At 38.0% G+C, this 13,895-nt stretch overlaps 1 protein-coding gene across 1 annotated transcript in view; it reads right to left on the bottom strand.

Annotated features, from left to right (window-relative positions):
• Nucleotides 1-13,895, bottom strand: part of RIC8B (RIC8 guanine nucleotide exchange factor B) — a 122,376-nt gene that overhangs the window by 31,404 nt on the left and 77,077 nt on the right. The window contains exon 5 of the mRNA XM_026454622.1: nt 6,585-6,729. Within this exon, the coding sequence (XP_026310407.1) occupies nt 6,585-6,729 (145 nt within the window). The remainder of the gene's footprint in view (nt 1-6,584; nt 6,730-13,895) is intronic.

Below are 13,895 nucleotides of genomic sequence, written 5' to 3'. Positions count from 1 at the left end.
GGCTAAAAATTAAAAGAGTTTAAAAATGCAAAGGTTATGAAAAGCCAAAATAGGTTAAACAGAAGTAAACAGAATACTAAACAACTGTTCTCTTATGTAGAAAATCTCTCTGGAAGCCAGTTAACAGTAAAAGCCCCCGGCAATTTTATGAAAATCATGTCAACTCCTCTTTCACTGGAACAAACTTTATGTGCTAACTCTGTGACAGGCAGTGTAGGTTACAAAGGTGACTTAAGACATAGCTTGCCTTCTAGATAAAGGGTACAGCCAAGAGTTTTAAAATCACATGAACTTCTGTTAACAGGATAAAATACCCAAAAACTGGGGGTAGAGAAGGTGAGACAAATGAAATACGAAATCCTCACAGTGAGAAGCACTGAAGCAGTGTTTCTAGCTACTTTTAAGTCTGTTTTCAAATACACCATATAATATCTTTTTTTATACTGGAAAAGTAGTAAACGGAAAACTGACTGCACTTGGATGTTAAGGTGAGCTGCTAGGGCAAACAAAAGATTTTCTGGGTGGTTCTAAAATAAAAAGGAAACGCACAAATATATTTGTTCCTTGCATAGTAATTATCCATGCAGTTACATGAAAATGCTGCCTCAGTGAAACAATTCAGCATTCAGTCAAAAAGTTGCGAGAAATATTTCACCACTATTTTAACAGTATGCTAGAGGGCACTATGAACAGAGGAAACCAACCACGGCAGCACTGTGCAGTCAGAACTGCACTGGTAATGACACAGACAGTTACACAAATGTGGGTTCTACCGCACTCTAAAATAAAAGCAATATGTTTTTGCTCTTTTACCAAGAAAAAAGAATGTCAAGAACCAGATTCTACCCAGAGACCATTCCCCCTTCTCTGTGAAAATCCTTTTCCTTCTAGTCAAATGCTGTAACTTTTAGAAGACTCAACTAGTGGCTTCGTCTTAGCGTCCTTATTTCCAGTCTCACACTCCTCCATTTCTTATTCCACACAACTGCCCAAAATATCTTTGTAAGGTAAAAATAGGATTTTACAACCTTCCTGAATAAAATCTCTAATGTCTTCCCTTAAAAACTAAGCTCCAATTCCAAAACAGGGCCTAAAAGGGCTCGTTTTCTGGCCTCCGCTGTCTTTTCCAAATTTGTCTCCTAAAGATTCCTCACACCTTAAACTAGTCTCTTTTCTATACATTCAAGACTACTTCCTATTTCTTTGTCCTCTTCTGTGAAGGCTTTCTCTGATCTCCTCCACACCCCCCAAGCATTCCCTCTTTCAGGTTGCCACAGTACCTGGCACATTTCTCTCTTAGGGCACTTATCATAGTGCACGGAAATTACTCCTTTAAATGGGATCCTGTATTCACCAGCCTGAATTTATAGAGAGCACAAACATTTGCTCTGTTATGAAACATTTATGGGGCACCTGCTATCTGTTAAGCACTGGGGATCCAAAGATGAGTAGGACATGATCTCCGACCTAAAGGAAACTCAGTGTCTAGAATATAAGTTCAACAAATAAAGAGTTACAACACAGCAAATGTCAAAACTATTGACAACAGAGAAGAAAAAATGGCACAAAGGAGAAAATGATGAACTCTGCCCAGAAGGTCTTCACGGAGATGATGCTTACATTCGTCTTCAAGGATAAGTAAAGCTCGCCATGGTAACCAAGATGAGGAAGAGCACTCCTAACAAAAGGAACAGCATCTGCCAAGCCATGGAGATATGCCAAGAAATGGTGCAGTATAATCAGGCAAGAATAAATAATTTAGTATGATTAAGCATGGAGCATAACAGGGGAATAGAATTAAAATACACTACACAGAGACTCTGTGGAGGTAAAATTTGGATTTTACCATGCAGGCAACAGAGAATCACTGAAAGTTTTATATGAGGGGAATGACAAAATTATATTTGTATTTTACACCAATCCCTCTGTTAACCATGTGGAAGACAAACTGAAGAAAATCTGACTAGAAACAGAGACATGAGATATTTTAATAGCTTATTAATAGTTAAAATAATTTTAAGGGCTTGTACTAAGATGGTGGTGTGGGAACAGAATGGGGGAAATAAATAAAAGATATTTAACAGGAGGTAGAATCTATAGATGTGGTGATTTTGACTTCTACAGGTAAAGAAGGAATCTACGGTAACTCCTAAGTTTTTGGTTTTAGGAACTAAACAGACAATGGTGCTGTTTGCAGAGAAAGTGATAGAAGGATAATGAAAAGGTTGAAGGGCATGGGAATGAAGATCATAAATTCAACTTTAGACATGAGTCTGAGGTACCAGTGAGACACTCAGGCAGAGAGGTCCAGTAAGCAAGTGGATAAATATGACTAGGGTTCAGAAGAAAGGTTGGGGCTGAAGATACATAGATTTGGGAATCTGTGCAAACAGAAGCCAAGGCAGAGGATGAGATTACTCAGGGAGCAATGTGAAATGAGAATGGGGACCAGAAGATAACTTTAGGGAACACCAGCAATTAAATGTGGACAAGGACAGGAGCTAGCAAATCAGACTGAAAAGAGAGAAGAGAGGTCAAAGGACATCTAGGAGTGTGTGGTAGCACAGAAACAAAGAACGTGGACAACAGCATTAACTGTTATGAGAGACGTAATAAGACAAAGACTAAAAAATACCCATTGCTTTTGAAAATCAGGTAATTTGTGACCTTATTGAGAGCACTTTCAGTGGTATTTGGGGGGTAGGAAAACGGTCGTGGAAAGCCTGACTTGCAGCAAGTTGAGGACTAAGTTTTTCAGGATGTTAAGCAGTGACGGACAGTGATATAAGTATGCATAGAGATGGGGAAAAGCATAGGGCGAGTTCAAAGAACAAAAGAATAAAGGGTAATAAGTGATGGAGCAAGGCTTCTGCAAACACGGGAAGAGAAATGATCCACAGGAAAGAGAGACTACTGAACCTTATTAAGCTAAAGAGATACCTATTCCTCTGAGACTGAAGTGGGTATCACAGTAAATTGGTTGGTGTGGGGGCTATGTGCTAAGGGAGTTCAAGCCTAATTTTTCTTTGTAATTCAGCCCCTACACCACAATGCCTACCACATACTGAGATTTAATGAATATGATAAAAGGTGGGGGGAAACCCCTACCAAGGCAGATTATTTTACAAATCATCTTCTTTTAATTAAACAATGTAAGGCCTATTTTTAGGCCCCTAGTAGAAATAACACAATTTGCAGGGAGATAAAAATAGTTATGTTAAGGCTCAACTGAACAAGTTAATGGCACGAGTACAAGTTAACCTGTGGGCCACTATGTGCTGGGGATACAGTTGGGCCTGGCACAGATGAGTATTTAAGACCTTTGGATGTTCTTTCTGTGCCTAGTCTTCCATAAAATTTTGTCCCTTCTCTCTTACCTCTTTCTTTTTTCCTTACTATTTTTTTTTTTTTTTTTTTTTTTGAGATGCAGTCTCACTCAGTCACCAGGCTGGAGTGCAGTGGCACGATCTCGGCTCACTGCAACCTCTACCTCCCAGGTTCAAGCAATTCTCCCCTCAGCCTCCTGCGTAGCTGGGATTACAGGCACGCACCACCACGTCCACCTAATTTTTGTATTTTTAGTAGAGAGGGGGTTTCACCATGTTGGCGAGGATGGTCTCGATCTCCTGACCTCATGATCTGCCTGCCTCGGCCTCCCAAAGTGCTGGGATTTCAGGCATGAGCCCCTGCACCCACGCCCTCTTTCTTAATGCAGTCTCTGTGTTCCTAACCCATTGTAACTGTTGCTTACTGTCTGTCTCTACTTAGTGGTCTGACCTTTGAGCCTTGATCAAGATGCCTTCACTTTCAAATTTACTTGGCATATCCTTAAGATAAGAGACAGTTCAGACATTGTGAAAAGTTATTTGAATTTTATTTTATTTTAATAGTCTACCTCCAAACCCAAATTCCAAAATCTGATTACTTTTAAGCTGAAGGTAAACTCAGACATTTTCTTTTTTTCTGGCCAGAAGGTTTTAAATGTGAACTAGTTGACAACATTTAAAAACAGAGAGCTTCTCCTGAAAACATGGAACATCTGCTAACACTGGCCACATGTTCCTTCATGGTAACTATCAGTTGCTGCTAAAGAGTAGCAACATCCTCTTTATAATCTCCCATAGTCTCTTTGTCTCCCCATCCCAGCCAGTTGTCTCCACAACAGTGAGCCAAGTGTCAACTTTCATTTGTCATCTTACATCTAGTCCACCTGACTTATTTTATTACCAGCCTGGTACTGTAGGCATTTGCGTCTGTGACCCTTAAATAAAAAAAGTAAGTAATACATGGGCAGAAACATTGTTTATCTCATATACCTCTGTAATCCCAGGGTCTAGCTCAAAAACATTTGTTGAACGGAGTCTGTTTATTCCAGAAGAATACATTACTAAACTTATAATCAAATTGGAAGGAAAAAAATGATTATAGGCCAGGTGCAGTGGCTCACATCTGTAATCCCAGCACTTTGGGAGGCCAAGATAGGCAGATCACAAGGACAGGAGTTCGAGACCATCCTGGCCAATATAGTGAAACCCCGTCTCTACTAAAAATCCAAAAATTAGCCAGGCATGGTGGCACATGCCTGTAGTCCCAGCTACTCAGGAGGCTGAGGCAGGAGAATCGCTTGAACCTGGGAGGCGGAGGTTGCAGTGAGCTGAGATTGCACCACTGCACTCCAGTCTGGGTGACAGAGCAAGACTCTGTCTCGGGGAAAGAAAAAAAAAAAAAGATTATAATGCAGAATTGTTGAGGTCAAATTAAAAATATATTATCTGCTAATGGAGGTTAGCTTTGGGCTCAAAGTTAGGACTATGAAACTAAACATTGGATCCTAGGGGGAACAAAACCAATCATTTCAAATTTAAAAAGTTAACAAAATTCACTTATAAATGCAATTACCATAATTACCATATTTGCTATGACACTCACTCACCGGTAATGTGATTACATTTAGAAATTATTTAGATATATAATTATTTATTTAGATTTATATATTTAGATATACACTTAGGTATGTAATTACAGGAGAAATAAACTTTATTTTTCCCCATTTTAAAACTTTTTAAAAGTATACAAAAAATACATGTTCATTATAGAAAAATCATACAGACAACTAAAAAAATCACCAGTACTCTTATTACTCAGAGGTAACAATAAATAATATTTTGGCATATTATTTTGACAAACCTTTTAAAATGAACAGATACACATATGTGTGATTTTGGATTTATGCATATACATGTATAATTATACTTTAAAAAACAGATCATTTCTGATCTCAATTCAATTCAGTCAATATTTACAGATAACTATGTGCAAGGTACTATGCTAACCACTTAATTCCAAGATGCTAAATCAATCTTTTTTCAAAATCATTAAAGAAGAAGTAAATTGTCTAAAAGAACAGATGCTAAACAGTCTATAATAATAGCTAATATAATTATTATGAGAGGAAATATGGCAGAAAGAAAAGACAGGACCCAAATTTGGGCTCCTGCCCTCAGCAACTGTGTCACATGTTATTGAAAGGCTCTCAGGTGGCAGGTTGCTTCATTTATGAAATCGAAATATAATATTTACCTTAGAGGGTCATTATGAGAATTAAATGAGATTATACATAGAATGTCAGGCACATGATACCTCTCAATTCATAATCACCATTATGATAATGATCAAATTAGGTTACTAATATACCATCTTAATGTGAACTTAAGTGGTTGGATAAATACATCAGAAATGAAGTTTAAGAATAACAATTGACTTAAGATTTTAAGAGGAGTGAACTTTTCCATCTCCAAATTATCTATCTTACTTTTTTAAAGTACCCCAGTAGAATATAGATCTGCCTAGATGGGATTTTGTACTAGCAGACTTACAAAGTAGAAGAAGAAAAAATAAGAATAACTGAATAATCAAAGTTCCTTGTTTGGAAAACTTGCCTTTTGCAGAGTAATCCATATAATTTTAGAAAATATCTTTAATTGTTGGATCTATCTCAGTAGACAATCACTTTATATACACTGATACAGTAGTATTCATTACATTGCAGTACAGTTATTTTAAAACTTCTCTCTACCACTATCTGAACTTTGTCTCAAGGGTATTATGCATTTTAAAAACTTCTATTCAGTATATTATATAGCTCACATTCAGTAACTACTAATTGGAAAACTTAGTAAAGAAACCAAAACTCCTATAGCTTTAATTCCAAGAGGAATTAAAAAGAGGAACTAACCCAGACCTGTGCCTGCTTATTAAAATAGTAACCCCTGACTTACTGAAGCAACTTTTCATAATGGCTCTAAGTCCTGCCCCATTAAGATGAAGGCTGGGTTAAGGATACAGAAGGCAAACTTTAAACGTGAGTGTGTTTGGTAATGTATCTGTCTTTGCATGTCTCAATGAATTCGGAAGCGTATAAAAAATGTTTTTGGCTATTAATTTTTATTAACTCCTTAGCCTAATAGAACAGACAGTAAGCTTTGGAAAGAATGGAATGAAATGACCAGTACTAACACTATCAATTAAATTTCTCAAATTCCCTCTGAAAGATAAAAGGCAGAGGCAAAGAGAGTTTAACCTACCTCTCTCTTTGCAAAGGACAAAAAGGAATTCAGCAGCAATTTGCTTGACTCCAAGGTCAACATGTGTCATGAGGCGCACCAGCTTATTTCTCACAGTTGAGCCAACTTCAGGTCGATTTGTCACATCCCTCAACGGTGGTAAAACCTGATGGCACAAATGCAAAACCCATCATCAATCGAGGCTACTAGAGTGAGTGAAGATGGTACAATGCAACTGGCCAGTCTTGTAATATCTACTGGGGTTTGTATTGTAGGAGCAAAAAAAAAAAAAGGTTAGCTTCCAAGTAAAACTAAACAACAAAAAACAGACCTCAAGTGATTTCATGCCTGTGATGAGGTTTCATTTGATCAGAAACATCTCTTCATTGTATCATCACACTATCCTCAAGTGCATTTCCGAGTTTTTGTTCATCTCACCACCTGGAATGCCTCAACTTGCCTCTACGAAAATCCATTTTGAAGTTTAGGCCAAGTTTCTCTTTCTTCCTTAAAGACTTCCCTGATACCCTGAGTCATACTGATTTTTACCTTCTCTTGAGTCCTCCAACATTTTCAGTATAGGTTGAGTATATCTTATCCAGAATGCCTGGTACCAGAAGTGCTTCAGACTTCTATTTTGGGGGGATTTTGAAATATCTGTGTTATAGATACATATGGATTAAGCATCCTTAATCCTAGAATCTGAAATCAGAAATGCTCCAAAATAACCATTTCTTTTGAGCATCATGTTGGTGTTCGAAAAGTTGCAGATTTTGGAGCATTCTGGACTTCTAGATAAGGGCACTCAACCTTTATTTAATTAAAAAAACTGTACTTATGTTTTCTAGTTGTTTAATTTTATAATAAAAATGGCTATTAATTTTTGAGTACTTTCTATGCATTAGTTGCTATCATAGATGGTATATACACATTATTTATAATCTTCACAGTAACCCCGCAAAGGAGGTAGTAACATCACTCTCATCCCTGTTTTGTATTAGGTTGGTGCAAAAACAATTGTGGTTTTTGCTATTAAAAGTAATGGCAAATAGACTGATCCCCAGAGGGCTTATGAAACTTGCTTAGTTTGTCTGTTACTTTGCTCACTCACTTACCCATTCATCCACCCACACACCTTTCTCCTGGTTCTCCTCCTATCTCTTTGGTTGCTTTGTCTCAGCCTCTTTTGCCACTTCTCTTTTCTATTCCTGTTTTGTTAATGTTGGAATATTCAAGGGTTGAGTTTCTAGACAAATTCATTATTTTTACTCATTCAATTTGTGATCTCATCCAGTTTTATGGCTTTTTATAGTCTCTGCACCCTGATGACTCCCTAAATCAGCAGTCCCTAACCTTTTGGCACCAAAGACTTGGCCAGTTTCATGGAAGACAATTTTTCCACAGACTGGGGCTTGGTGGGTGGTTTCATCATGAAACTGTTCCACCTCAGATGACCAGACGTTAGATTCTCATAAGGAGCACACAACCTAGATCCCTTGTATGCGCAGTTCGCAATAGTGTTTGTGCTCCTATGAGAATCTAATGCCCCAGCTGATATGACAGTAGGCGGAGCTGAAGCAGTAATGCTCACCTGCTGCTCACCTCCTGCTGTGCAGTCCAGTTCCTAAAAGGCCATGGACCAGGCCCTGAGGTTGGGGGGTTGGGGACCCCTGCCCTAAATTATATCTCCATTGTTGATTTCTCCCGACCTCCAATTTTTTTTTTTATCATCAAAATTATAGGATTTTACAAAGAGCTATGGAAACTAATAGATTTAAATAAGGGCAGAAATTATATTAAAATTGACTCACTTTCATTTTCTAAGATAATTATATCTATGATAGATCTATATAGAGGATATTCAGTCTAACACAATATTAAATACACTGCCTCCCCCTTACTTACACTTACAGACTGATTACAGAGCAAATTAAGGTATCCTGAAGTCATCCTGTTAACTAGTGCTTTTCAGGCTAGTGATTTTAGACTGGAATGTGCATTCCAAACACCTGGGGATCTTGTTAGACTGCACATTCTGATTCAATTAAGCGTTGGTGGGACCCATGACTGATTCCTTGTTTCTTTTTTCTAACCTTCTTAAATTTTTATGTGTACCACACAATTTTTTTTTTAGTTTTTTTTTTTTTAATTTTTAATTTTTGGCTGGGCATGGTAGCTCACAACTGTAATCCCAGCACTTTGGGAGACCAAGGCAGGAGGATCACTTGAAACCAGGAGCTCGAGACCAGCCTGGGAAACAGCGAGACCCTGTCTCTACAATAATAATAATAATAATGATAATAATAATGATAATAATAATAATAAACTATTTAAAAAGAAAAAATTTTTTTAAATTGTTGTGGGTACATAGTAGGTTATATATTTATGGGGTATATGAGATATTTTGATACAGGCATACCATGCATAATAATCACATCAGGGTAAATGGGGTATCTACCATTTACACTTTGTGTTACAAACAATCCAATTATACTTTTAGTTGTTTTTAAACTATACAACAAATTATTGTTGATGCCACCCTGTTGTGCTATCAAACACTACATCTTATTCATTCTATTGAACTACATTTTTGTACCCATTAGCCATCCCCACTCCTCCTTCTCCCCCCACACCCACACTATCCTTCCCAGCCTCTGGTAACCATCATTCTATAGGTACAATGTTGTACAGCAGATCTCTTGATCTTAATAACTTTACATTATTGAAATTTTATATCTATTGAATAATAACTCCCCATCTTCTCCACAGCCCCTGGTAACCACTATTCTACTCTGTTTCTGACCTCCAGGCTTTTATAGACCTCTAAAACTTAGCAGGTCCTAAATAGGACTCTTGAAGTTCCCACCAAACCTGTTCCTCATGCAGTTTTCCATCTCATTAAATGGTAAGTCCATTCTCCCAAGTGCTTAGTACAAAAACCTTGGAAATATCCTTGATTCCTCTCTTTAATATCCATCCATCAGCATATTATGTCAGCTCCACCTCTGAAATAACCCACAATCCAACCACTTCTCCCCACCTCCTCCAGCATTACCAAGTCCAAGGTACCAATATTTCTCTCTGGACTAATATCAAAGCCTCGTAAGTGGTCTCTGCTTCCATGCTGGTCACTCTCTAATTCATTTTCTACATAGCAGCTAGGATGATCCTTTGAAAGTCAGATCATGTCACTCCTCAAAGTTCTCTAGTTCCCATGGCTTCTCATCTCACAGTAAAAGGCAAGGTCCTTACAACTTCCTTACAGGATTCCACATAATCTGGCTTCCTGCTACTTCTTCGACTTCATTTCTACTATTCTCCCTGCCTATGCTGTTACAGACACACAGACCTCCATGGACCTTCTTAAGTACTTTCCTGCCTCAGGTCTTTTGCATTTGTTTCTCTTTCTGCCCAGAAACTCTTTTTCTAGAAACTTGCATGGCTCTCTCCTTACTTCCCTCAGGTGTTTGCCGAAATGTCACTTATAGGAGACATTCCCTGACCACTCTATATCACTAACCTTTAGCACTCTCTTTTTGTAACACCTCCACCTCCTTACTCTGCCATAACCTTCCTCATAGCACTTATCACCACTAGACATAGCATATAATTATCTGTTTACTTGTCTGCCTCCTTCCACAAGACCAAGTTCCACTGGGGCAGAGATTTCTTTGTTTTGTTTACTGCTCTCTTCCCAGTGTCTAGCATATTACAGGTGTTTAATGAATATTTGCTGGTTGAAGGAAAAATGAATTAATTCAAGTAGCTTTTATTAAGTGCCTTCTATTATATAAGCTAGGCCCTGTGCTAAGAAATGAGGGTAGACACAAAGTCAAATAGGAACTTACTGTGCGCCTATTATATCCCAGACCCTTTATGTATATATAATTTTACTTGATGCACTCAAATGACTTTCTTCCCTCTCTCTCTTTCTATATCAAGTACCTACCATGTATCAGGAGATATCAGAGGCAGGGGAGACAGCTATAAACAAAAATGGAAACTAAACCTCAGAAAATTGAGTAACCTATCCAAAGTGTTTACGGAATCCATATTTCAGTCTCTGGCTGGGTAGAACAAAATACTAGGCAGAAAGTAATTGCACAATAAATCCTTACTACTGTGAACCATTATTGAACCATACTTAGTACATCTCCCATTTCTAGAAGAATGAAACATGTAACAAATGATTTCATGTAGTATATGCCTATAGTACCTAGAGTACAGAATCTATGAACAAAGATTATCATGTAAAAATTTTGTTAGCTACGTTTCTGGTTTCTTAAAACAAATTTTTAACAAAATTTTGTTGTTATTGTTAAATACCACTCCCAAACTGCATATGTATTTCCCCCTAGAATACTTACCTCCAACAAATTTTTTCTTTGACAAATCTTGTCCAGTTTCTTTTTCAAATCCCCCAAATACTCACTGCTTCTATAAGCCTCTCCAGAATAATACAACCTAGGTCAGTAATTTCTACCACGTTTTTTTTCTACCTCCCAAATACAGAATATAGACCAATTTCCTTTGGGTATGCATGAGTTGGATTTAACCAGGTATTTACTACAGGGCATAATAAGAAACCAAGGTTCCACTTACATTATTATCAGAGTTAATCATCTGTACTTTAATTCTGCCTTTCTTGATCGTAACAGTCTACAGTGCATCCTCTTCAGCAGGAAAGTTGATTTCTGTATTATGCCTTGTATCTTTAGTTATTTCACCTGTCATGTTTCATCTCCTTACCTCTACTGTCATGTTTCTTGAAGACAGACAGTGGGTCACATAATCTTTTATAAGGACACAATATGTGGCCCAAGACCTTCACATTAAGAAGCTATTTAATGAACAGCTTTTTTCTTTTTTTGCTATTTTCTTTAGAGATAGCAAAATATAAACAGTTTAGGTGTACCTGGATCCCCTACGGAAAAAGCAAAAATACAGAAAAAAAGTATTTTCATTTACTGTGCTTCACCAACTCCTAGTCAAGGGAGACTGTCTTAAAATAATCAAATGTGGAAATGACCTTAATTAATTAATCTGGCTTAAATCATTATTCATGCTTTTTGGGTATCTCTCTTCTTTCAACAGACTGTAAATTCCTCAAAGATGGTCTCTATTTTCTAATCTTTCCTTATCAGCACTACCTATTCGTGTGTTCTAGATAGAGTAAGGTGCTTACTAAATCTTGACCATAAATACAGAGGGAAAAAATGAACCTGGTTCATTTATTAGGGGAGATTCTACGTAGTGACAAATGAACAATTGGGTGAATGGTGGTACCATGTGTTGAAATGTGGAAAGGAGGAGAAGAAATAGGTTGGAGGAATGAAAATCAAGATATTAGTTTGAGGTATGTTAAACTTGAGATACCTACTACGCATCCAAGGGGAGGAGATGAGTGGCAGTTCATTGTTTAAGTCTAGAGCTTAGGTGACAGGTCAGGGCTGGAGATACAAATTTGAGAGTCATCAGCATATATGGATGACTCTTGAATGAGATCACCAAGGCAGCAGAGATAGAGACAAGATAGTATTGCCTTGGGGCACTCAAACATTTAGGGTCAGGAAAAGGAGGATGATCACAAACAGGTTCTCTATTGTGTCCCAGAAACCAAGTGAAGAAAGTATTTCAAGGAGGCAATACTTACATCAAATTCTATTGGATAATTTAAAAAAGATTTGAGAACTATTAGATATGGCAATGTTGAGTTGGTGACTCTGATAAACACCTTCGCAGTGGGGTGGAAGGCATGTAGCCTAATTACAGAGGGTTTAGGAGTCAAAAAGGAGTAAAAAGAATAGAGAGAGAGAGAGAGTATGGAAAACCTTCTGAGGAACACTGAATAAAGAGGAGCACAGAAATAGAAAGGCAGCTTGAGAAGTGGGATAGGGGAAGGTGTTTTTGTTTTTAAGATGAAAGATGTGTTTGGGTGCTGACTTAAATGATCCAATACATTTTTAAAAATGATTAATATAAGAAGAGAGAGGGGAAATAAATGCAGGTGCAAAGTTCATGAGAAGGAAAGAGATCCAGGACAAATGCTGGCCACAGACAGAAGTAGGAATGATTCATCCATTGTGACAGATTGGAATACAAGGGATATGGCAGTACAGATGCAGACAGCAGATGCAATGGTGGAAAGATAAAGTTTTTTTTTTTAACTTCGTGGTGAAATAGGAAACAAAGTCAAGAAATGAGAGTGAGGAGAGGGTAGTAAGCATTGGAGGTGTGAAGAAAAAGGAGCTGTGAAAGAGTCATCTTGGAGTTTGCTGAGGAACTGGTTGGGGCTGGTGGTCTTAAATTTAAAGTAGAGTAGTCAAAATGGTTGTGTCATTTTCTCTTAGCACGTTCAAGTGCTTGGTGGAGACCCAGAGTAGGCAGAAAGTTGGAGTTAGCCAGTTTGTTAGGTTTTGCCAGGTGAGTATGACTGAGGGAGCGCACAAGGTGCTCGTCAGAGATGAATGGAAAGGAGGGATTATAGTAATCAACCTCAAGTGGAATCTAGCCTGGGTAAGGAGAAAAGACACAAGTGAGTGAAGAACAGTGGAAAAAAATGACAGACTGACAATCCTCAGAGGATGAAAAAATGTTGGATTGAGGGTACTAACTAAGAAAAGGTGCTTGAAATTGGGATTTTAGAGGAGGCTAGTTTCAGGTATTGTTACAATCAAAGTCTTACACTTGTAGTCTAAGATATAATCAGAAAGTTTAAAAATCACCCTTATTTTTTCTTTTTCAACCCATATTCCAATCTATCAGCAAGTTCTGTGAGCTACTGTCAAGACATATTAAAATATTAAAACAGGCTGGGCACGGTGGCTCAAGCCTGTAATCCCAGCACGTTGAGAGGCCGAGGCGGGCGGATCGCGAGGTCAGGAGATCGAGACCATCCTGGCTAATACGGTGAAACCCCGTCTCTACTAAAAAATACAAAAAACTAGCCGGGCGACGTGGCGGGCGCCTGTAGTCCCAGCTACTCGGGAGGCTGAGGCGGGAGAATGGCGTAAACCCCGGGAGGCGGAGCTTGCAGTGAGCTGAGATCTGGCCACTGCACTCCAGCCTGGGCGACAGAGCGAGACTCTGTCTCAAACAAAAAAAAAAAAAAAAAAAAAAAAAATATATATATATATATTAAAACATATCCCCAAGTATGAACAACCACTACCATCCTACTCCAAACTTGCAACATCAGTTATCTTTTGGACTTGTCTCCTTGCATCCATTTGTGCTCCACTATGTCAATCCTACAAATAGTAGCCAGGATATCTTTTTTTTTTTCTTTTTTTTGACAGAGTCTTGCTCTGTCCCCCAGGCTGGAGTGCAGTG

The sequence above is a fragment of the Piliocolobus tephrosceles genome, chromosome 10 (assembly GCF_002776525.5).
Source record: "Piliocolobus tephrosceles isolate RC106 chromosome 10, ASM277652v3, whole genome shotgun sequence".
Lineage (NCBI taxonomy): Eukaryota > Metazoa > Chordata > Mammalia > Primates > Cercopithecidae > Piliocolobus > Piliocolobus tephrosceles.
This window is presented reverse-complemented; position numbering and strand designations above follow the sequence as displayed.